Genomic DNA, 23,383 nt, shown 5'->3' with positions numbered 1-23,383 from the left:
CTCTGGTGGGGTTGTATATGTCTAACCAAAATGCAGAGGGACTTGAGGACCAGGCCCTCGTGAGTATTATCAACAGAACTTCAGTGGTTTCAATATAAGCTCTGTCATAACTGGCCTGTGGATTCCAGTCCATGTTTAACCTATCAGAGGGATGAGAGCTTAATATTTTGGTAGATGTGTGTGTGTCTACAAAAGATACAGAATCTGAATATCTGTAATAGGAAGCAAATTTTAAAATATGTGAGGCAATATTTGTTCATTTTAATCTCTGATGTGGGATGGACATCTGGTTTTCTTAAAAAGTGCAGGACATCAGAAAGAAAAGAGAGTGATATCTTGCTCTGGTCTAGTCTGTATCAACTTGGTGCTCTCCAAATGTTTTGAACTATAACTCCCATCAGCCCCAGTCAGAATGGCTATTGGTCAGGGAAGATGAGAGTTTACATGAGAGATAAGAGCCTTACTGGATCAGGCCAGTGGTCCATCATAGTCCAGCATCCTGTTCTCCCAGTGGCCAACGAGATGCTTATGGGAAGTCTGCAAGCAGGACCTCAGCACAAGAGCACTCTCTCCTTTTGCAGTTTCCAGCAATTAGTACTCGGGAGCATTCTGTCTCTGACTATGGAGCAGGGATGTTCTAGAAATCCACCCAATCTGGATTTGGCACCGAATTTTCCATTAATTTCCTTATTGTCAACTGCCGAGGATCTGATTTTAATGTATCAAATTTCCGCAGCTGTTTTTGAAAACAGGCTGTTTTTGAAAAAAATCTGCCTCTAAAACATTGATTGTAAGAATGCTGATTTATTGATATTTCTTTTCAAAATATATTTTCTTCAAAATGCTGATATTTGTGAAGGAAATGCTGATATTTCCTTTAAAAACATCAATATTAATATTGATGTTTTTCTGAGTGAAAAAATGGATCGGTAAAAACAGTGGCTAGTGGATACAAGACGAACTCAAATCAATGGAGTGTTAAGTCAATGGAATGCTGTCGAACCAGCACCAGCCAATGGATCCCATCCCTACTATGGAGGGAGAGCATAGCCATCATGGCTAGTAGACATTGGTAGCCTTATTCTCCATGGGTTTTAGTCCAACAACATCCAGGTATCCCTGCTCCAGGATCAAAGGCTTCCAGCTCAGCAGAGGATTCCTTCCTCACGGAAGAACAAATACAGGGATTTCAGGTTTTACAGTTAAAATGGATGAGCTTTATTTCAAGGACTTCACCCTGGAGAATAAAGGCAAAGAATGGCAGAATAGTCCCCATTAATTATGGACATACATGTCCTATAGTATCCCTCAACCAGGTAAAAACAGCTGTCCAACATAAGAACATAAGAAGAGCCTGCTAGATCAGGCCAGTGGCCCATCTAGTCCAGCATCCTGTTCTCACAGTGGCCAACCAGGTGCCAAGTTACACAGTCTTTTCCTTTATGAGTCATAAAATTACTGTCTTTTGATCTGTAGGCAATAAAAGGTGCAATTGCTCCTGTCTGGCTGGGGCAACCTTGCAACCCGGTTTGTGCAGACTCAGTGACTCCATCCCTGAAATTCCTCCATTCTAGGTTCCCATCAAGCAGCTGGTTTTTCACTCACCTGAAGTCAGCTGCAGGCTACAGTGCCTTGCAAAAGTAATCTGACCCCTGACCAATGCTCTCATATTACTGAATTACAAATGGTACATTGTAATTTCATTCTGTATGATATTTTGTTCTGAAACACTGAAACTCAAAATTGTAAGGTGACATTGGTTTTATGATGGGAAATGTTTGTAAGAAACGTAAAAAACTGAAACATGTTGCTTGCATAAGTATTCAACTCCTGTGCTGTGGAAGCTCCCAGTTTACACAGATGAAAGAAATTGCTCTGTCGAGGACACAGTTACCTTTCCATTGGCCTCCACCTGTGAACCATTAAAAGTTGCTGTCACATTGTCAGGACAAAAACCCCTCTGTTGAAGGATCATTGGTCAGGCTGTGCATCTGAAGGAAAAGGAAGACCAAAGAGCATTCTACAGAAGTGAGAGATAATGTAATACAAATGCATAGATCAGGAAAAGGGTACAAACTAATATCCAAGTGTTTGGATATCCCAGTGAGCACAGCTGGATCAATAATCAGGAAGTGGAAGCTGCATCACACCACCCAGGCACGGCCAAGAAAAGGCCGTCCCTCAAAATTCAGTGCTGTAATTCAGTAATATGAGAGCATTGGTCAGGGGTCTGATTACTTTTGCATGGCACTGTATGTCAGTCTAAGGCTGCTTTCCCCAACCTGATGCCCTCTGGATGTTTTGGACTGCAGTTCCCGTCAGCCCCAGACAGGTGGGGCTGATGGAGGTTTCAGTCCAAATATTCTGGAGGGCACCAAGTTAGGGAAGCCTGGTCCAACATGTCATGTGACCAACAGGTCAACTATATATTGTAATGTGACAGGCTGATAGTAAACACAGGTCCACATACAACACAAGGATTGCAGAACTCAGATACCTTCATATACACACGTACACGCGCACATACGTTCATTGTGAATATGTGATATACAGTTCCTTCTAACAATCTTCACTGTCTTTTGGTACAAATAACAGGTTGTACTGGGGAGTGTGCTCTTGTACATTTGGGACTCCACCCCACATATGGCAATTCCTGTTTCCATTGTGTTCATGAGCCGTAAACTGTTACAGCTTTCTTCATTGCTCAGAGTAGATGCCCCCCCCCAGCTTTATTAAACTCTTGAGCTCCTCCAAGGCAGCCTTCGAGTCTGACAGAGTTTCTTGACTGCGTATTTTAATTTTCTCATTCCTTTTACAGCTGCCTCATCCATGTGTTAAAAATTTAAAGTGTGTTTTTACCACATAGGGAATTGTGGTATAGGCCATTCTGCCTCCTTCTTTCGTGCTTGTAGTTTTGCATTGCAGACCTTTGTTAATTTCAGTTAGAAGCTGAGAGCAACAGTGATTATCCCCTCCCTGTGAAAAACATAGATATTAGCCAAGTGAGTCACAGCGCTCCTGGAACAACTTCCATGAATGCAACTGGACTTCCTGTCCCTTTCCTCCTGCCCCCATGTGGCCTCAACACCTGACCCCAAATCCTTTCCAGAGGGTTGGGGGAAAACTCAGAGCAGACTTGGGAGGCACAAGGAGTGAGGAGATGTTGTACTTGCAGAGGTTGTTCTGCATGCATGCTGATTTAGTTGGATATATGCAACCTATAAAACAATCCTGTTCTATACTACGTGGAATTCCATGTAGGACCTGCCATCTGGAGCAGAACCTGGATTACACAGAACCTCAGTTTTTGTTAAACAAAACCAAGTTTCTAGCCCTAATGGGTTTGCAGAGCTATTTCACAATACTTGTGAACGTGAAGTAGAATTGCTGCGCTGTGCATGGTTGAATGTCCCGCCCTGGTGCTCTGCTTCTGTTGTCATGAACCATAAACCCTTTAAAAAATAAAACAGAAACACTGTGGAATTCAGATTCTGTCAGATATCAGAATCTTTGCACGTCTGGCTCAGAAGCCTGTAGCAAAGAAGTGACGATTCTGTTTGGCAAGATGAAGTGGAAGACTGTCGCAATATTTCCTTTCCTTGTTAACGTGTGTGTGGCCTTCTATTTTTAGAAGGGGAAAACAGTTCCCTCTCTCCTTCCCTGTCCTTCTGCAGAGCAAAATGGACTGCTAACCCTGCTACTCTTTCCACAGATTGAGCTTATGATGGACGCTATTCATAAAAACCGGAATTTGCAGTACAAGAAAACCCTAGAAGTGAGTTATCTGTCCCATCTGGTTCTTAAAATATTGCTGTTGTATCTGTGCAGATTAGGGTTGCCAGGTTCAGGGCCTGAGACTGATCCTGTATCTTTAGGAGAAGAGGAAGTCAGCCAAGTGCAGGTGTTCTTGCAACCCTGTAATGGGAAAAACCACAAGGTGGAATTCTCCCTTCTCAATGCACAACTTTTAAAGATACAGAAGACCTCTTGGAGGCTGGGCCTGACAACCAAGGGGTCTTCTGTATCTTTAAAAGTTGTGCAGGGGGAAGGGAGAATCCCACTTTGTGGTTTTTCCCATTACAGTGTTGCAAGAACACCTGCACTTGGCTGACTTTCTCTTCTCCTAAAGATACAGGATCAGGCCCTGAGCCTGGCAACCCTAGTGCAGATCACCCAACAGCTGCGTGGCATAGCCGTGCAAGTCTTTGCACAGGCAGGCTCACCTTCCATTTCCTCATTCTCTTCCCACCTTCTATCAAGACACCAGTGAGGGCTAGCAAAAGGAAACGTGCTGTTGTTTTGCTCCAGAGAGTTGAGAGCGGTTTCAAAGAGGGATCACCTGCTCAGAAGAGAGGAGTGAACCTGGCCATTTCGGTTCCCCTCAATTTCTCATCTTAAATTCAGTTCTTCACGTTTTCCCATCGGTTCGTGAAATTTTGTTTGAAAGTCCTCAGTGGACATTCATCAGTATTTTAATGCAAATTTCTCCTAATATATACATGTTTGTATGCCATTTTGCCTGATGTACACATTTTTGCAATGCAATTTTCCTTGACATAATGCATTTTTGTATATTATTTTCACGAATATGTACATTGTTATGGACACTTTACCTCAGTATATCCATTTTTCTGCACACACTACTTGGCTGGAGAACTGCATTGCAAAATTTGGGAGAAGTGCAAATTTTGAAGGATGGCTGTGTTTTCGTTCTCGTGTTGTTTTGGAAAGTGAAAATTATGTAGGTTTGCCTTTTAATGCAAACTGAATCAAATTTCACCCCTACCCCTACCTTTCTGTCCTTCTGCTTCTGGTAAACAGGTATTGTAAGTTGGGTTTTTTTTAAGCCTTCAAAACCTGTTTGACCAGAGACAACTGTGAGGGGGGAAAAAAGCAATGTGTGGACTTCATGGGAAAGAAATCCTCTCTCAGACCTCTTTCGACTCTGGGCACTTCCAGGCTGCTGCTATTTTCGGGTGGAATTTAATGACATACCAGCAAATTTGGCTGGAATGGGAGGCCTTGTGCAATAAACCCATTTCCCCCAAAGATTGGACTTTTTGCAGTAACAGGAATGTGACAGGAAAATGCACTGGAAAGTGTGGGATAGCGCTTGCTTTGAAGCAACATTGGCCACATTCACATCAGGCATTTATTCCACTATTATTCCACTTTAAACAGTCATGCTTTCCTTCAAAGAATCCTGGGAAGTGTAGTTTGTGAAGTGTACTGAAAGCTGTTGGAAGCAGAGCTTGGAAAAGTTTCTTTTTTGAACAACAACTCCCATCAGCCCAATCCAGTGGCCATGCTGGCTGGGGCTGATGGGAGTTGTAGTTCAAAAAAGTAACTTTTCCTAGCTCTGAAGACTCATGTTTCTCTCATGGAGCTACAAGTCTCAGAGTTTTCTAGGAAGAGGAAATGACTGCTAAACCCACTCTGGAAAACTGTAGCTCTGTGAGGAAAATAGGAGTCTCCTAACAATTCTCAGCACTCTTCACAAACTACACTTCCCATGATTCCTTGGGGGAGGGCATGGGTGTTTAAAGTGGAATTAAATGTCTGGTGTGAATGTGGCCATTGTCTGACCTCCCTGCAAACAAATCAGAAAGCCTGTGTATCTGGCCCTTGAATGCTTCGCCTGGCTGGAACATGTCCTTGAACTCTGCGCGTGCCTCTTGCTTCCCTGGATGGAGGATGGTGACGGGTGTGTGTGTGTAAACCATCCTACTCTATAAAGGTAACATTAAGCTGCTCTGCCCACTGTTGCCACTGGCCCTTGGCAGGCTGCCCAGAAGGGAATGTGGCCCTTTGGCTGAAAAAGTTTCCTGGTTTAGAAATGGAGAGATTTGTCTTTAGCTGTAAGCTTAGAAGTTACTCTTAATGATTATTCATGTGCCATAGAAATTAATGGTTCAGAAGTAATAATAATAATAACTTCTTCACTGTTCACTTCTTTTATAATTACTTCCAAGTTTAAAAATGCCAACTGTCTCCTCAATTCCTGTCAACCAGAAGGGCTACCCTCCCCGCTGGGACTTAACAATAACAAATTCGCACATCTTTCCTCCGTTTTGTAGCAGTATTTTGAGGTGCATCCTTTGTGACCTGTTTTGTTGTGCCTTTTCCTTAGGCCAAGAGGATCTACGAACAGCGGTGCAGAGACAAAGATGAGGCGGAGCAGGCGGTCCACCGGAGTGCCAACCTGGTCACGCAAAAGCAGCAGGAGAAGGTGACGAAGGCGCAGAGTGGGTGGCCTGGGCAAGGCACAGGCGGGACCTTATGCAGAAATGGAGAGGAAGGTCTGCCGCTCAGGGGCAGAGCCCTTGCTTTGTGTATGAGAGGTTGCAGGTTCAGTCCCTGACGTCTCCAGGTAGGGCTGGGAGAGACTCCTGGTCTAAAATCCTGGAGAGCCGATGCCAGTCAGTGTAGATGAACTGGATGGACCAGTGGTCCGTGAGCCTCATTCAGGTGGTCTGCGGCATGTCTGTGAAGAACCCTTCCAATGTGAATTCTGTATTATTCTATGGAATTCAAATTGTAATACAGTAAAAATCAGCATAAGAAATGAAAGAAGCAATCGAAACAGAATTAAAAATCACACAGCATCCAGCACAGGGCATTACAATTGCTACAACAGGCAGGAAAAGAATCTTAAGTGGTCCACAGATGTGTAGTTGTCCAGGGTCTCAGGGGGCTTAGACCCCGTACTTTTTGGGGAGCAGGGTCCCAGCAGAGTCCCTATGTCTCCAGTATCCTACAAGCCAATCGGCATGAAAGGGAAGTGTGTGAGCCACTGAGAAGAGTCTTCCAAGATACTTCTTTGTCCATTCCTGCTGATTGGAGCCAATCACAGTGCAAGGAGGTGAGTCGGCCACTGAGAAGACTCTTCTCAGTTGCTAACACTCTCCTCTTTAATGCATATTGGCTCATAGGGATGTCTGTTGTTGTGGAAGAAGGCATTAACAAGGATCTCATTCTCAACCCTGCAGCAAAAAGGCGGGAAGTGCATGGCTGTGACCAACATGAAGGAACCCTGCTCTTCTGAATTTGCCACTACATTACTGGTGGTCCACCAAGATCATCAGCAATGTTCAAGTGGTCTGTGGGGAGAAGGCTGAAATAGATGGATGGATGGACGGACAGGCTGTTTGGAAACCCATTAGGCTAACCCTTCTTCAGAGAGTTGCTATCTTGCTCGGTCTAACAATGGGTGCTCTTCATTTTCTTCCTTTCCAGCTGTTTGTAAAGTTGGCTCAGACAAAGACAGCCCTAGAAGACTCAGGTGAGTTAACTTGCATTGCCCATGTGGAGTAAGGTTGCCAACATTTGCACTGACCTCTGCTCCTCTGCCTTAACAACAACGTGATCTGCAGACGGTAGCAGACGTCTCCATGCCACAAAGGGCTAATTCACACAGATGGAACTGCTGTGAAAGGCATGAGAGCCAGCCAGAGCTTGCTATCTGGGCATCTGGCAACCCTAAATGGTGGTGCATTCCTTAGGTATGTAAGGGACAACTGATGCTGAGAGCTATTCTTTTTTTATTTACATGTTTTTAAAAATCCCAGTGTGTGTGTGGGTGCACTTCTCCCTTTTTCCTGGCATCCCATCTCTTCTCTAAGGAGTCTGAAGTGGAAAGCAAAGTCTTCCCAGGCATTTTTATGCTCACAACAACATCCCTGTGAGATAGTAGTTGTAACTGGCCTTCATGGCCGACCAGTGAACATCATGGCCAACAGAGCAATCCAAATGATGGGAAGCCGGCGGAGTTGGGGGCTGGCTGAGCAGGAGCTGGCAGAAAGCTCTGCGGCATCCGCTTGCTGCAGTGGCATGGATCAGGTGCAGGGGAGGCTTCTGCTGGTGGAGCCTGGTTGTGCTGGAAACCCGCAAGCTCAGCCGGGGCCCGCTGCATCCCCCTAGCCTGGGGGAAACATGAGTTGGATTGTGCCCTAAATCAGGATTTGAATCCACATTGCCCTACTCCTAACCACTATGACTCCTTGACTCTGCCCTCTTCCCTACACCCTGGCTTACATTTAGACCTGTCTTTTGCCGACGTTGCTGTTCATTTGCCATGCTAGGTAAAGAAGCAAGGGGTTTGTCCCCCAAATGGTGCCTGCTCTTTTAAAACAAGGGTGGGGAACCTTTTGCAGCCTGAGGGCCAAATTCCCTTCTGGACAACATTCTGGGGGCCACATGACAGTGGTGGGTTGGGCGAGAGGCAAAAGTGGGTGGAGCAATAAATGCAAATGTTGCCTATCTACACAAGCTCCTCTCTATTCTCCATCTAGAAGCAACAAGCATTGTCAGAGTTCAGGGGACACATCCCAACCAGGTTAATTATTCAGGGTACAAAACAAGGTCAATGGCCTGGAGAGAGCCCTGAGGGCCACATTGGGTCCCTAGGCCTGAGGTTCCTTACCCCTGCTTTGAAAGTTATAGCAGGAGAGAGCTCAAAACATTTTGGTGTAGAACAGGTGTGGGGAGCCTTTGGCCCTCCAGCTGTTGCTGAGTTACAACTCTCATCATCCCTGGCCACTGGCCATGCTTGCTGGGGCTGATGGGAACTGTAGTTCAGCAACTTCTGGAGGGCCAAAGATTCCCCACATGTAGTGTAGAAGGCAGAAAAATTAAATGTGGTAAAAACGTATCAATAACAATGCAATTAAATAACCAAACTTTTGCTTCCCTTTTGCGGCATTGTGCGTCTGCTTCTTGAGGTGGACCACCTCACCATTAGGGCTGACTCTAGTTTCTGAGGCCGTTTGCTTGGGAATTGACCTCCCAGGGGTATGTTTGGAACGCGGAACCCTCCTTCTCTAAATGTGATTGGTCACTCTTTCTGTTTATCCAACTGCAGACAGGGTGTATCAGATGACCATCGGCGCTCTCGAGAAGATCAGGGAAGAATGGGAGAATGAGCATGTCAAGGCGTGTGAGGTAATAACGCTAATGCTAAAGGTTCAGCTGCCCCTCCTCGGGCGATGGAACGCTGGGGCAGCCGGTATTGCTCAGAGAGAGGCATTTTCACGGGGATGTTTTGTCAGGGTTAGATTTGCATTTCCTTAACTCAAGGGTGGAGAAACTCAGATCTCTCTGTCTGGCCCTCAGAACTCTCAGAACGCCACGGGGAAAGCGAGGCTGCAGGCTGGGATGGGTGAATAGCCGCTTAATTCCGACTGTGCGTGTGTGTGTTGGAATTAAACAGATATTCGCCCATTGCACCCTGCTGCGGTGGGGCATCTCTGCTTCCTGTTCCTCTCCTTCCTCCGCCATTCAGCCTGGGGGCCTCTCCGCTCCTGCCGTCTCCTCCACAATGGTAGGGGGGTGGCAGCAGCAAATTTGCAGATCCCATCCCTGATCCTTGAACTGGGATCATGCCTCTTGCTTGTCTGGACAGAGGATAGAGAGGGTGTGTGAGTGTGTGTAGAAACTGCCCTGCTGCACAAAGGTAACATTTACATGCATTGCTCCACCCACTCTTGCCCCTGGTCTGGCTCACCACTGGCACGTGGCCCCCGGAAGGTTGCACAGAAGGGAATGCGGTCCTTGGTCTGAAAAACGTCCTCTGCCCTTACTCTAAATATTGGATCCTGGGTTCGAATTGTGAACATTTAATGTAGAAAAGAAAAATGGGGAAGATGTCCAGATGAGCCAGCAACAGCTATATTGTAGAAATATTTGTATGGAGAAAACTTCCTCCCTCATCTCTGAGCGTTGTGTGAAAGCCTTTAGATTGCCCTTTGGGTTTGGGTGTGGGCTTGCCATTTGCACGCGAACTGTAACGAAACAGTGGGTTGAGAATTACTTCCTTGAGCGGGTGAGGTTTCTTTGAAAAGCTACCAGGAGGAGACCCACAGTACCCTGTGGGAAAATGACAACCGGTGAACAAAGTCAAAAGAGGTGCAAGAAAACAGTTTGTTGAGGGGAAAAAATGTTTTCCAAATGCCCTCAGGTTCTCAGGAGCGTTTTGAATATCTGCATTCTCCTTCGAGGGGACTGAAAATAGTGTGGCAGAGCAATCCAGGTGCTAGGAAACCAGCATCATTTGCCCCAGGATAAATTATGCCAGTATCATTTATTTATTTATTTAAATATTTCTATCCTGCCCTTCTACCCTATAATAGGGCACTCAGGGCGGCTTACAAAAATAAAATCAAACATGTACATAATAAAATTGTAAACAGTAAAATCACAAAAACATTAAAATAAATTAAAATACATAGAATACATAAAATACAATATATATATATATATATACACGAGGTTATCATACTTTGGACACATCATGAGAAGACATGATTCACTAGAAAAGACAATAATGCTTGGAAAAACAGAAGGAAGTAGAAAGAGAGGAAGGCCAAACAAGAGATGGATTGATTCCATAAAGGAAGCCACAAACCTGAATGTACAAGATCTGAACAGGGTGGTTCATGACAGATGCTCTTGGAGGTTGCTGGTTCATAGGGTCGCCATAAGTCATAGTCAACTTGGAGGCACATAACAACAAAAATATATATACACACACACACATACACACACATATATATAGGGATTGGTACTAAAGGGACTACAAAGGTAAAATTTAACGTAGAAGGCATAAAATCAGTGTCAGGCTCTACCTTCAGTCCCTCCCAAAGGCTCTCCGGAACAAGATTTACCCTTATTCCAAATTCCATTCAGGCCCAAGCCTAGCAGAGGGGAAACAAACCTTTAAAATAGAGTTTGACCTGCACCACCCTTTTTGCCAGGGTCAAGGTGTGCTGGGTTGCCAGGTCACATGACCGAGCTGAACAGAGTTTGGGTAAGGGTAAGTCTCGCCCTGCCCCTGCCACACCCCTTTCTTGGGGACTTGCTTTGGTAGGCTGACTGAGCCCTAGTTGAGCCAGGATGGAGGACTTGAGGGATATACATTCAGTAAATGAATGAATGAATGAATGTATTGTGTTCTAGGTGTTTGCTGAAGATGTTCTTATTTGCACAGGCTTCAGTGTTGTATTTTTTGCACAGGATGCAGTATTGAGTGTTACTTTTTTAAAAAAACGATTGTTCACTGCTTAAGTATTTATTTGGACAAATAAATGATAAATAAATAAACAAACAAAACTAGTTCAGGCCAGGAGCAGAGCTAAGATCAAAGAGGCTGTGGGTGGAGCCACTTCAGAATCTGGAATTGGTACTTCACTACCCCCTTCTGGTTAGTTCTGGTAGCACAGTTCTACTGGTTGGGCCAATAAAATATTGGCCGTCTGGCAAGTTTTGTGGGTGCTTCTGTTGAGCTGGTGTGTAGAGTGTGAAATGTGCTCGCAATAGTGTCGCAGGGCACCTTTTGCATACTGACCGTGATATCACAGGCGTGATGAGCATCAGAACCTGCGCAATTCCAGCTGTTTGCACAATTTTGGGATTGTTTTAAAAGTTACATTTACAACTTTCTGCTCTTTCTGAATTCTGCCATTTTTGAATTCTAATGCTATTTCTTAGTCAAGAAATTAGAAGAAGGATAGGACTGGGGAGGACAGCTAAAAGAGGACTAGAAAAGGTCCTCAAATGCAAAGATGTCTCACTGAACACTAAAGTCAGGATCATTCAGACCATGGTATTCCCGATCTCTATGTATGGATGTGAAAGTTGGACAGTGAAAAAAGTGGATAAGAGAAAAATCAACTCATTTGAAATGTGGTGTTGGAGGAGAGCTTTGCGGATAACATAGATGGTGAAAAAGACAAATAATTGGGTGTTAGAACAAATGAAACCAGACCTATCACTAGAAGCTAAAATGATGAAACTGAGGTTATCATACTTTGGACACATCATGAGAAGACATGATTCACTAGAAAAGACCATAATGCTGGGGAAAACAGCAGGGAGTAGAAAAAGAGGAAGGCCAAACAAGAGATGGATTGATTCCATCAAGGAAGCCACAGACCTGAACGTACAAGATCTGAACAAGGTGGTTCATGACAGATGCTCTTGGAGGTCACTGATTCATAGGGTCGCCATAAGTCGTAGTCAACTTGAAGGCACATAACAACAACAAATAATGCTTTTCTTGTTTTGTTTACGTTTGCTGCCCTGGACCCCTTCAGGAGGAGGGGTGGGATACAAATTCATTCAATAATAATACAAATAATAATCCCCAAGCCACACACCCAGATGCTACTGGAGGTCGCTGATTCATAAGGTCACCATAAATCGAAATCTACTGGAAGGCACATAACAGCAACAACAATGCTATTTCTGAATTCTGATGCTGATTGCTTTACTTGCTGACATTTTAAAGATGTTCCCCCCCCCCGTATTATGATGATTAGCTCCCTCGTGGATCTCTGTGATTATCCGAACAAGCGGATACTATTGGCACAACGGAGACCTGGTTAGATGCTGCTGCTGCACCCACTTTAACAGCTATGTGCCCTTCTGACTTTTATTTTTCAATCAAGAACTGGAGGGAGAGGTGGAGGACTGGCACTTATCTTCCGGCGGTCTCTATGTCTAACCAGATACCCTCTACAAAAGACTAAGATCATTGACTGCTTGTTTTGTAAAAGTAGTCGGGACAATAAAATGGGTTTTCTTCTGGTTTATTGTCCTCCTAGATGTGCCTTGGAGTCTTTATTGGAGGTGTTGGATGTAGTCTTGGAAGCCCGCTCTCATTCCCCGAACTTAATAGTTCTTGGGGATTTCAATGTGCACGCTGAAGCCCCCTCCTCTGGAGTAGAAAAGGATTTTTTGACCACGATGGTGGACTGGGAGCTTTTCCCATTACAGATGGGGTCTACGCATGTGGCGGGTCATGTTCTGGATCTGATTTTTGTTTCTGCAGCAGACGGCTCCAACATATCTTTGGAAAATGTACAATTGACACCGATCTCTTGGACGGATCATTACCTCATGAAAGTGGATATTGGGGTTCTTTTGCCTCCTTTTGAAACCAAAGGTCTGTTACGGCTCTCCCGCCCCAGACGATTGATGACTTCGGCGGGGCTTGTTCGTAGGGTTGCCATATTCCAGTTCCACAAATCCGGGCAGGCTAATTTGCATATTAGGCAAATTATTTGCATATTATTTGCATATTATGCATATTATTTGCATGTTAATATTTGGATTGTCCAGTTGTTTTGTTTTTGTGCCTAAGAATTACCACCAAAAACTGGGGAAAGATGTGAGAAATCTTTTTTTTAAAAGCAACATTTTCAGCCTTAAATGCCTAGACTCTAGTTTCCAACACTATGGAGTATTTATTGATTGATTAAGAGGATTTATATCCTGTCCTTCTGCTGTTAAAAACAGAGCTCAGCACAGCTTACAAATATAATAAAAACAATAAAAATACACAATCAATATAAAAACAATAAAAACACAAAATAGCAACAAACATAAAGTAAGTCAGGGCAGCAGTACGGTTAACCATATACGATATATTTCAAAGATGTGGTGGGTGGAGAAAAACAAGAAGTCAAAATGTTAGGAAAAGGAGTCTTTCACACCACATGCTCAGTTCAAAACATTGTTGCAGCAAGTTTTACAAGTTCCTCCAGTATTCCACTGGTGCAGGCACTCAGACATTCAAAGTATCTGTATGTTTCTTAGGTTTTATAAAAGCAGAGCTTTGCTTAACTCAAAATTTCTTCTCCCTTTGATCAACCACATCTACACAGGTTCCACCTCCATACTCAAAATGAAACTGGGCCTGGAAGTGTGCAACAACCCCACACATACCTTGCTAATTAGATTACCAATGCCAGGATGTCTGTCTTATCGACTACTCTCCTGCTCCACCCCCCCACCAGGCATCATGAAAGACCCAGTCCTGGGTTCAGAAAGAAAATAAATATCTGGTCCTCTTCAAAGTATTGATAAGCCTCTTGTTTTAATTGAAATAATAATTATAAATTCTTGCTCTTATCACTAATGGGAGTTAATTATCTTGCATATGCTGCTGTTGCTTCTATGGCTGTAAGGGAGTGATGTTAAAGATAAGTGAAATGCAAATAGGAAAACAACAACACAAAAGGCAGTATCACTTTCCTAAATGTAATACCATACCAACCATAAGATTCCTATGAGTAAGGCAGAAAACTAAGCATCTCACAACCAGTCAGGATTCCTAACCAAAAACATGATAAATGAAGAAATATTTATATAAGCATGACTATCAAATATATTTATTATTTACACAAACTGTAAATATATTTATAGTGCAATCCTAGGTTTATTTATTCAGAAGCAAGTCCCAGTGTATTCAGTGGGGCCTACTCAAACAGGGACAGAAATGCAACCTCAAGTGATAAGCAACATATGGGATTAGCATTGCTTTTACAAAAAGCAAGTATTGGGAAGGTTTTCAAAACACTGCCCAAGATCTGACTCCTGCACACAAGAGGAAAAGAAACTGAAATGTATATACTTACCCAATTTATGAGATTTTCAGATAAACAGGAGGGGGGGAACCACCATTTTGTTTTCTAGACACTGCCTCAGGTCAATGAAACTGAAACAATCCTGGCTTCTCTGATTGGCTGCAATGCTGAACGGGTGGGGTTAAAGCTACGAAGTGCTATAGTACTGTATACAGTACAGTCGGGGGAGCGGCTGATGTTTTTCTGTATATCTCCAGAACCGGACCACCTAGAAACTTTTTTTTTTTTTTAAATTAAAGGTGAGAATCCGGGCCACCTACGGGGCTAGCCGGGCGCCGGGTGGCATGCAAAGAATCTGGGTAAAACCCGGCTAACCGGGCAATATGGCAACCCTACTTGTTCGTGAACTTGGGAACTCATTATCTGGTAGGACTGAATCCTCTGTGGAATCATTAGTGGAGGGATGGAATACCGAGATTGTGAAAGCTTTGGATCGTTTAGCCCCAAGACGCCCACTTCCTTTAATTCGAACCAGATCTTCTTGGTTCAACGCACATCTGAGGGGACTTCGCCAATTGGTAAGACAACTGGAGCGATCCTCGCGAAAATTCCACGCTCCCCTACTGCGCTTAAAATTGAAGGCAGCATTGGGGACTTATCGCAAGGAGTTAAATAAAGCCAAAAGGACTTTTTTTACGACCTCAATTTTGGCGGCCAAAGACTGCTCTCGCAGACTGTTTCAAGTGGTTTGAAATCTTGCGGGTGCTGTTGTCACCCGCCCAGTGACATCAATAAAGGCAAATTGTAATGAATTGGCAAACTTCTTTGCGGACAAGATCAGCAAGATAAAGGACTCTATCCCCACTTTTTCATCATCGGCTGCCGACTCAGAGTTCCATCAGTATGCGGCTGTTACTTGGGATCACTTTCAACCTCTAACCCTTGTTGAAATTCATAATATTCTTGGCTCTCTCAACCCTTCCTCTTGTTTATTAGACCCTTGTCCATCTTGGTTGGTGAGGGATGCTAAAATTGATCTGGGCAATAACATTAAGGATATAGTTAATGCCTCTTTGGAAGAGGGCTTGCTGCCCATGGCACTTAAAGAAGCTGTGGTGTCTCCAATTCTAAAAAAACCGGCCCTGGACCCTCTGGTTCTGAATAACTATCGACCGATCTCAAACCTACCCTTTCTGGGGAAGGTGACTGAGCGCGCAGTGGCAATTCAACTGCAAACCTATTTGGATGAAGGTAGACATCTAGATATTTTTCAGTCAGGCTTCAGGCCAAATCATGGGGTTGAAGTTGCCCTGGTCGCATTGGTCGATGACTTGAGAAGAGCTTTAGATAGAGGAGAATATACCTTCCTCGGTCTTCTCGATTTGTCTGCAGCCTTTGATACGGTCGATCATGACATCCTTTTGGATCGATTAATGACCTTGGGCATTCAAGGAAATGTCCTATGTTGGTTTCGCTCCTACCTCAGCGGGAGAACTCAGAGAGTAGCACTAGGGGATGAGGTTTCAGAGCCTTGGCCGCTGGATTGTGGCGTGCCACAGAGCTCAATTCTTGCCCCAATGCTCTTTAATGTCTATCTGAGACCGCTGGGTGATTTCATTCAGAGTACGGGCCTACAATTCCATCAATATGCAGATGACACCCAGATCTACTTGTCTTTTAAATCCTCTCCACAGGCTGCTGTAACTGAATTGACCAAAGGGCTGGAGTTAATAGGGGAATGGATGTCTAAAAATAAATTGAGATTAAATCCTGAAAAAACTGAAATCCTTCTGGTAGGCGATCGGACGAATTTAGGGATAACTCATGTGACTTTTAATCAAGTCTCTATACCCTTGAGTAACCAAGTCCATAGTCTAGGTGTTATTTTGGACTCTCAGCTGACGATGGAGGCTCAGATAGCGGCCGTAAGTTGGACCGCTCTTTATCATCTGTCCCTTATTCGTAAAATCTGTCCATTCCTCCCCAGGCATCTTCTACCGACGGTAGTTAGTGCCTTGGTTCTTTCACGCCTGGACTATTGCAATGCTTTGTACGTAGGTTTACCTTTGAGATCTGTGCGTAAACTTCAACTTGTCCAGAATGCGGCGGCACGACTCATTAAGGGTTGCCATTGGAGAGAACATATCACTCCAATCCTTCGGGAACTACATTGGCTTCCGATAGTGTCAAGGGTGAAGTTCAAAATACTGGTTATAACCTTTAAGTCTTTTTCTGATGCTGGTCCGATTTACTTGAAGAATAAACTTTCTCTTCTCGGAGAAGGTGGTCGTACCAGATCTTCAGCAGCTAGATCTCTCCTGGTTCCTTCAATTAGAGTGGCTAAACTAGCCGGCACTAGGTCCAAAGCCTTTTCTATTGCGGCTCCCCTATTATGGAATACCCTGCCAGTGGCCGTTCGCCTAGCTCCATCACTTTTGTGTTTTCGGAAGCAGCTGAAGACCTGGCTTTTTGATTAAGTTGGTGGGGTTATCTGTTATAGCCATTCAGTGTAGGATGTGGATTGGCTGTCATAATTCATTCTGATTTTTACGTTGTTTTATTTATATGCTGTAATTTGTTTTAGTATGCTGTAATTTGTATTTTGATATGTATTTTATTTTTACTGTACGTTGCCTAGAGTGACAGGATTTACCTGCCAGATAGGCGTCTAATAAATTTTAGATAATAATAATAATAATTAAGGTTATCAATATCCAAAATGAATTAATAAGAATAAAGCAAACGTCTTTTAGAAAATTGATACTCCTGTTTTGCCTCTGGCTTCAATGCTTTCCTCTGCTCCTGCTGCTCTTCCCGCAGTTCTTCGAGAGCCAAGAGTCGGAACGGATAAACTACTTCCGGAATGCCTTGTGGCTCCACGTCAACCAGCTCTCTCAGGAGTGTGTCAAGAATGACGACGTGAGTAAAGGGCTGGCATTCTCTGCAGTCTCTAGGATGGGGCTGGGGACCTAGTTGTTGTTGGACTCTGGCTTCCATCAGCTCCAGCCAGCATGGCCAATGGTCAAGGATGACGGGACCATCTCAGATGGTGGTGGTGGTGCAGTGTGGGGGGAGAGGCTCAGGTTCCCAATCCCTGCTCTGAGAAGTTCATATTATATCAACTTGGGGTAGCTTTCTTTCCTTTTTTTTTAAATTGGTGTTTTCTTGTGCCTTTTGAAAGCAGCCTGCCCTGCAGCAGTACAGCAAGTGAAGGTACATAAGAAGAGGGCCTGCTGGATCAGACCAAAGGCCCCTCCTTGGCATGGAGATATGTGCTCAGTTCAGGCAGTCACTTGGAGTATTTGAAGTTATGGCTTTTGACAGGAATGGGGAGCCCAAGTCCCATCCGCCCCAGCCAAGGTGGCCAGTAATCAGGGATGATGGGAGTTGTAGTCCAACAACATCTGGAGGGCCACCGGCTCCCCATCCCTCAATTGAGGCCTAATTTGTACATTACTGGCAAAGGACCATTGCTTGGGACAGTTTCCACACTCATCTGGTAACATCTAATGAGTAGTGTCTCCTTATAACAGGGATGGGGAACCTGTGGCTTTTGCCTTGTTGCTGAACTCCAAATGCAAATCATCCCATGCTAGGGTGATGGGAGTTGTAGTCCAACGATATCTGGAGGGCAACAGATTCCCCATCACTGGTTTGTGAAGGTGGGGAGGAGTGTCAGGACCAAGCACACTCCCCCTCAACTCTCATGCTGCTTTGGAGCATAATTTCTGGCTTCTGATAAGCCAGAGTTTCCTGTTTCATCCAAACATGAGGACATGAGCTTAATGCCACTTAGCAAGGCAGGATCAGCTCTGAAGTGGCCTGTGAGGACAGAAGGAGAAGGCCCCGGTGCCTGCCTCTGGCTTTGTAAACCAGGCAACCTTGAAGAATAGGCAACCAAATTGGTCCGTTGAGAATCTAGACTTAGATTTACTTATTTATTTTATTATATTCACATCCTACCTTTCCTCCAGGAAGCTCAAGCTGGCGTACGTGTTTCTCCTCCCTCTCAATTTCATCCCCACAACAACCCTGTGAGGTAGGTTAGGCTGAGAGATAGTGACTGGCCCAAGATTATGAAGGGGGTGAGGCGAGCTAGACGCCCACACCACATGGCTATCGTAATGTCTAGCCGCGGCTGTAATCAGGAAAGCACGGAGGAACAGAACAGACCTATTCCGAAGGCCCAATCCTTTGAAATGTCTTAAGCTTTGGACCTATGCCAAAGAAACCTACAAGTCTGGAAGCTTTGGTGTGATATCTTATAAAAGCCAGGTCTCTCTTTCTGTGTTTAACTGCTAACAGTCTGATCCAGTCTTGTCTCCTCCACATCCATCTCTCAGCCTCTCATGCATGCTCCTTACTGGCCCTGTTGTTGTTGTTGTTATGTGCCTTTAAGTCGATTATGACTTACGGCGACCCTATGAATCAGTGACCTCCAAGAGCATCTGTCATGAACCACCCTGTTCAGATCTTGTAAGTTCAGGTCTGTGGCTTCCTTTATGGAATCAATCCATTACTGGCCCTGGCCCTGATCATTTCAGTTTCCTGCATTCTTCAGCCTTCCCTTGCTGCCTGTGCTACCTGAAGACCTCATGGTGGCCTCAACTATGCTTTTCTGTCAGGGCCTTCACACTGGTGCTTTGCGGAGTGGGGTGTGTGTGTTCTGCAACATGCTATTGATGCAGGAATAATGCATTCATGATGGATTTATAGCAGGCCATCCACACATCATTCCGCTTTATTAATCATCCCATGATGCTTTTTCGGTGTTATCGCATTATGACTGTCTGGAGGGGCACTTTTGGGCTATGGTGCAACACAAGTGGGACAACCCAGAACCTCTGGCCTGGGACATTTATGGTATGCAAAGTTATAGGACTTCAGCAGGAAGCTTGGGACGTGCCCCGATTGGAAATGGAACAGTACGTCCACCCTGAAACTTTTGCAGGCATGAACAGTGTCGAAAGTGAGATCAGTTATAATTAGCCTCCTGTGATCATGAGCACAGATCATCATGAACGCCCAAGATAAAGGATGTCTGGAGGGGCCTCAGATGTGGGAAGCTGGAGAGGCTGTCTCTTGTGCTCCCAACATCTGCTTCTTGTTAGGCTACATGAGGGGTTGCCAGACTGAAAGCTGGAGAACTTTCATATGACTTTTAAATCCCAGGTCCCAGGTTATCGTCTGAAGGCACGTGAATCCAGCTCCCTGCTGAAGCTAAGCAGGGTCAGCTCTGGTCAGTGCCTGGATGGGAGACCGCCTGGGAACCATATGTAAGCCGCCTTGGGTTTCGATCATGAAAAGAAAGGCAGGGTAGAAATGTAATAAAGAAATAATAAATAAATCTCCCGATGTGGCGGCCAGAGGGTCTCCCCCTGCCATAGCACCCGGCTCTTGCCTGGGTTCTTGTGAGGCATACCTGGAGTCCTGATCAATTATAGAGGGATGGGAAATGAAATGGATGACGAGGGCAGAGCTGCCTTTTTTCCATACTGTCCTCCTGGGGTGGTGGAAATCGTTTTATTTCAAAGGAGAATCTCAACAAAAGAGCCCAAACAGACACAACGAGGGAAATCCAGGACTGTTTCTCCCAGCCTTTTACCTGCCCCGGGGCTCACAGTAAATCTGCCACGGAGGGCACAGTTTTGATCAGAGCAGTGGTGCTGGGGGAGGAGATGTTAAACCTTTCCATCCTGGTGTCATTTCCCTAATCTAAATTCTACCGCCCTCTCAAGGCTGTTAGCTCTACGGGGGGAAGCAGGAAAGACATTAATGATTTAAACACCCTTACAGTGGGAGGGGGAAAATGTGTAGAGATCACAATTGTGCACCCCTGCATCCTGTCTGCTTTGCTCATCGGTGTTCAGTGCCAATAAGTTCTGCCTGTGTTCTGTCTCTGCTGCCATATGAATGGCAGTTGCCGGGAACCACAAGTGGGGAGTGCGCTGTTGTGCTCAGGTTGTGCTTGCTGGCTTCTCATTAAGGCGCATGTTTGGCCACTGTGAGAACAGGATGCTGGACTAGATGGGCCACTGGCCTGATCCAGCAGGGTTCTTCCTATGTTATGTTCTTAAGTTGCTTTTTTTAAAAAAACTTGGTGGAATCAGAAGTGTTCATGGGAAATATAACCCAATGGATATTCATTGCCAGGGGCTGAAATTGGCCCCAAAGAATTTGGTGTTTCCTTATGACCTTCCAGAAGAAAATCCTCTTGTGATGATGAGAAGGTGCGTTCTCCTCTTCCCAGTCCCTTGTTAGAACCTTTGTTTGGAGTCATTGGAATGGGGGAGGGGCCATCGCTCACGGCGGAGCATCTGCTTGGCGTGCAGGAAGTCCCCGGCATCTCCAGATAGAACTGGGAAGTTTCCTTGTATAAAAACCTGGAAGGACACTGCCAGTAAGACTAGCACAAGATGGACTAATGCTCTGACTCAGCATAATGTTTGGTTTAAATGAAATAGGAACAATATGTAGTCCTATTTCTAAGCAAAGTATAAATGCAACAGCGGATTTTGAGAATAACCAGTCCCACACCTTCCCTCAGACACATTTGTTAATCAAATAACTCACAATCTTCTTAGGTAAAAAGAATAAAAGAATATTTACTCATGACCTTCATATGTTTAAGACAACATAGGCTCTAGCTTAGACAGAAATAATCTGCAAGTCTCAGTTCATTTTCAGTCACTGGTGAAGATGCTCCTGGAAGGAGCATCTGCCTGCTCCCTCTGCTAGAGGTTAATGGAGAATATGCAGGAATTTATATAATCCCTTGACAAAGGAGGAGGAAGAAGAAGTTAAATAACCCCACCCTTTAAGGAAGTTACATCATGGTAAACAAACATAGAGATATCCCCAAAATTGGTTAGAGCAGCCTTTCCCAACCAGTGTGCCTCCAGATGTTGTTGGACCACAATTCCCATCTCTCCTTGACTATTGGCAATGCTGGCTGAGGCTGATGGGAGTTGTGGTCCAACAACATCTGGAGGCACACTGGTTGGGAAAGGCTGGGTTAGAGGGAACATCTCCCTATCAAAGGGGGCGGCATGCAAGCTTGCTTATTCCAACATATAAGGCAGCTTTCAATGTCCCTATTGTTGTTGACTTTACAGAATTACGAGGAGATCCGCAAGAGCCTTGAGCAGTGCAGCATCGAGAAGGACATCGAGTGTTTTGTAAACTTCCGCAAAACAGGCGCCGTCCCCCCAGGTAAGTGGGCCTGTGTTTTATTTATTTATTTATACCATTTCTATACTGCTTATATTTAAATAAAATTCTAAGCGGTTTACAAGAAGTCAAAACATCAACTACAGAAAACATCAATAAAATACAATTCACTGAACCAAACATCCGCTTTAGTATCAACATACAATGTAGACATTGCATATAAAATTAAGTACAAGAAATACAAGGAAAAAACCATAATATGCATAATAAACTGAGGAAAAAATGAAAAGTTAAAACAAGCTTATTTTTAAACACAATAGATTAAACAAATCAGCTCATTTCTTAATCACAGTATAATAAAAAGCAAAACAATTAAAGTGGCCGGCCCCCTTTATAATAGAATTTTGTCTTGTTGGGTTCCAGAAGCCCAAAGGAGACGGGTATGGGGGCTAATCTATGTCTTTTTTCAGTGCCCGTTCATGTGTAAAGGGAGGGCTGGGGAATGTGACTGTCAATGGGCCAAAAAGCTGCACAGGTGCGGAGAGGTTCTGAGCCTCTCCCCATTCATGTTTTTGCCCAGCACCTTCTCCACCCCTGCCCCAGTCATTGTCATTTTGACCAGGCTCTCTTTTGGTGTTGGAGCCTGGCTAGGAAAAAAGCCCCTGGAGGGATAGACTAGAGTGCTAAGTAGGGATAGAAGAATCTGTCAAATTTGGTTCTCTCTGTTTCTCACTTTCCAATCTTAAATTCAGTTCTCCAAATTTTTGCAGCAATTTGCCTTTTTTTTTTAAAGAAAATTCTTCAGTGTTTTAGTGCAAAATTCTCCTAATAAACACATTTTTCTATGTAGTTTTGACAAGGTAAGCATTTTTGCAAGCAATTTCTCCTTATACAGTGCATCTTTGTGTTACTTTCAATAATATTTTCATTTTTATGCACACTTCCTCCAATATATGCATTTTTGTAAATACTGTTTGGCTGGCGAGGTGCATTGCAGAGTTTGGATTAGTACAAATTTTGAAGGATGGCTGAGTTTCGGTTCTCATATTGTTTTAGGAAGTGCAAATTTGATAGACTTGGCTTTAAACGCAAACTGAATTGAATTTCTCCCCCAGCCCTAGTGGGAAGACTAGGCTTCCACCACTCTTACACCTTAAAACAGGGATGATTGTAGTTCGGCAACATCTGGAGGGCACCAGGGTTGAGAAAGGTGTTTGAAAGAGCAGGGCTCTGGAAGAAAGCGAGTTTTGGGGCTTGGGAAGGAGTGGCAGAGTAGATAGGTATCATTTTTCAGAAAATAAGCTATTGTCCAAAGTTATTCCTGATTCCACTGCCTCCCCCCAATAACTTATTTGTGAGTCAGCCTGAGGTGAGTGGGCCCTTCTTTGCTTTTTTTGTGCAAAGAAGCCATGAAAAGTTCCTAAATTTCTTTAGCCTGAGCAAGCACTGCCCATTATGGAATTATTTCAATTGCAAAAATCAGTTACCAGACAGAGGAATATCTGTTAAGCTAGCCTTCACCAACTTTGTGCCCTCCAGATGTTTTGGACTACAACTCCCATCAGCCCCAGCCAATGTGGATGCCAACTGGGGCTGATGGGAGTTGTAGTCCAAAACATCTGGAGGGCACCAGATTGCCAAAGACTGGGTTAAGCAAAGTGAAGACTGCTGTTATCATAGGAAAAACCCAACTTCCACTTCCAGCAAACTGTGTTACTTCACAACAAGGTTTCTGACCTTTATTATTCCGGATGTGGCAGCCGGTAATGGCCAAAATGTACAGGAGGTTTATTGGAGAGAACCTTCCCCCAGATGCAGATAGGGGGTGGGGAGGAGAAGGTCAAAGCCTC

The 23,383-nt window shown here is 44.4% G+C and overlaps 1 protein-coding gene across 2 annotated transcripts in view; it reads left to right on the top strand.

The window, feature by feature from the left end:
• PSTPIP2 (proline-serine-threonine phosphatase interacting protein 2) overlaps positions 1-23,383 on the top strand; it is a 66,137-nt gene that overhangs the window by 30,205 nt on the left and 12,549 nt on the right. The window contains exons 6-11 of one of the 2 annotated variants that reach the window (XM_061613618.1): positions 3,713-3,775; positions 6,131-6,229; positions 7,237-7,282; positions 8,861-8,940; positions 17,184-17,282; positions 21,479-21,575. In XM_061613618.1, the coding sequence (XP_061469602.1) occupies positions 3,713-3,775; positions 6,131-6,229; positions 7,237-7,282; positions 8,861-8,940; positions 17,184-17,282; positions 21,479-21,575 (484 nt within the window). The remainder of the gene's footprint in view (positions 1-3,712; positions 3,776-6,130; positions 6,230-7,236; positions 7,283-8,860; positions 8,941-17,183; positions 17,283-21,478; positions 21,576-23,383) is intronic. The other variant, XM_061613626.1, reaches the window with a different exon arrangement.

The sequence above is a fragment of the Rhineura floridana genome, chromosome 1 (genome assembly GCF_030035675.1).
Source record: "Rhineura floridana isolate rRhiFlo1 chromosome 1, rRhiFlo1.hap2, whole genome shotgun sequence".
NCBI classification, from domain to species: Eukaryota; Metazoa; Chordata; class Lepidosauria; order Squamata; family Rhineuridae; genus Rhineura; species Rhineura floridana.
The sequence above is the reverse complement of the archived record's forward strand: the minus strand, read 5'-3'. Positions and strand labels throughout refer to the sequence as shown.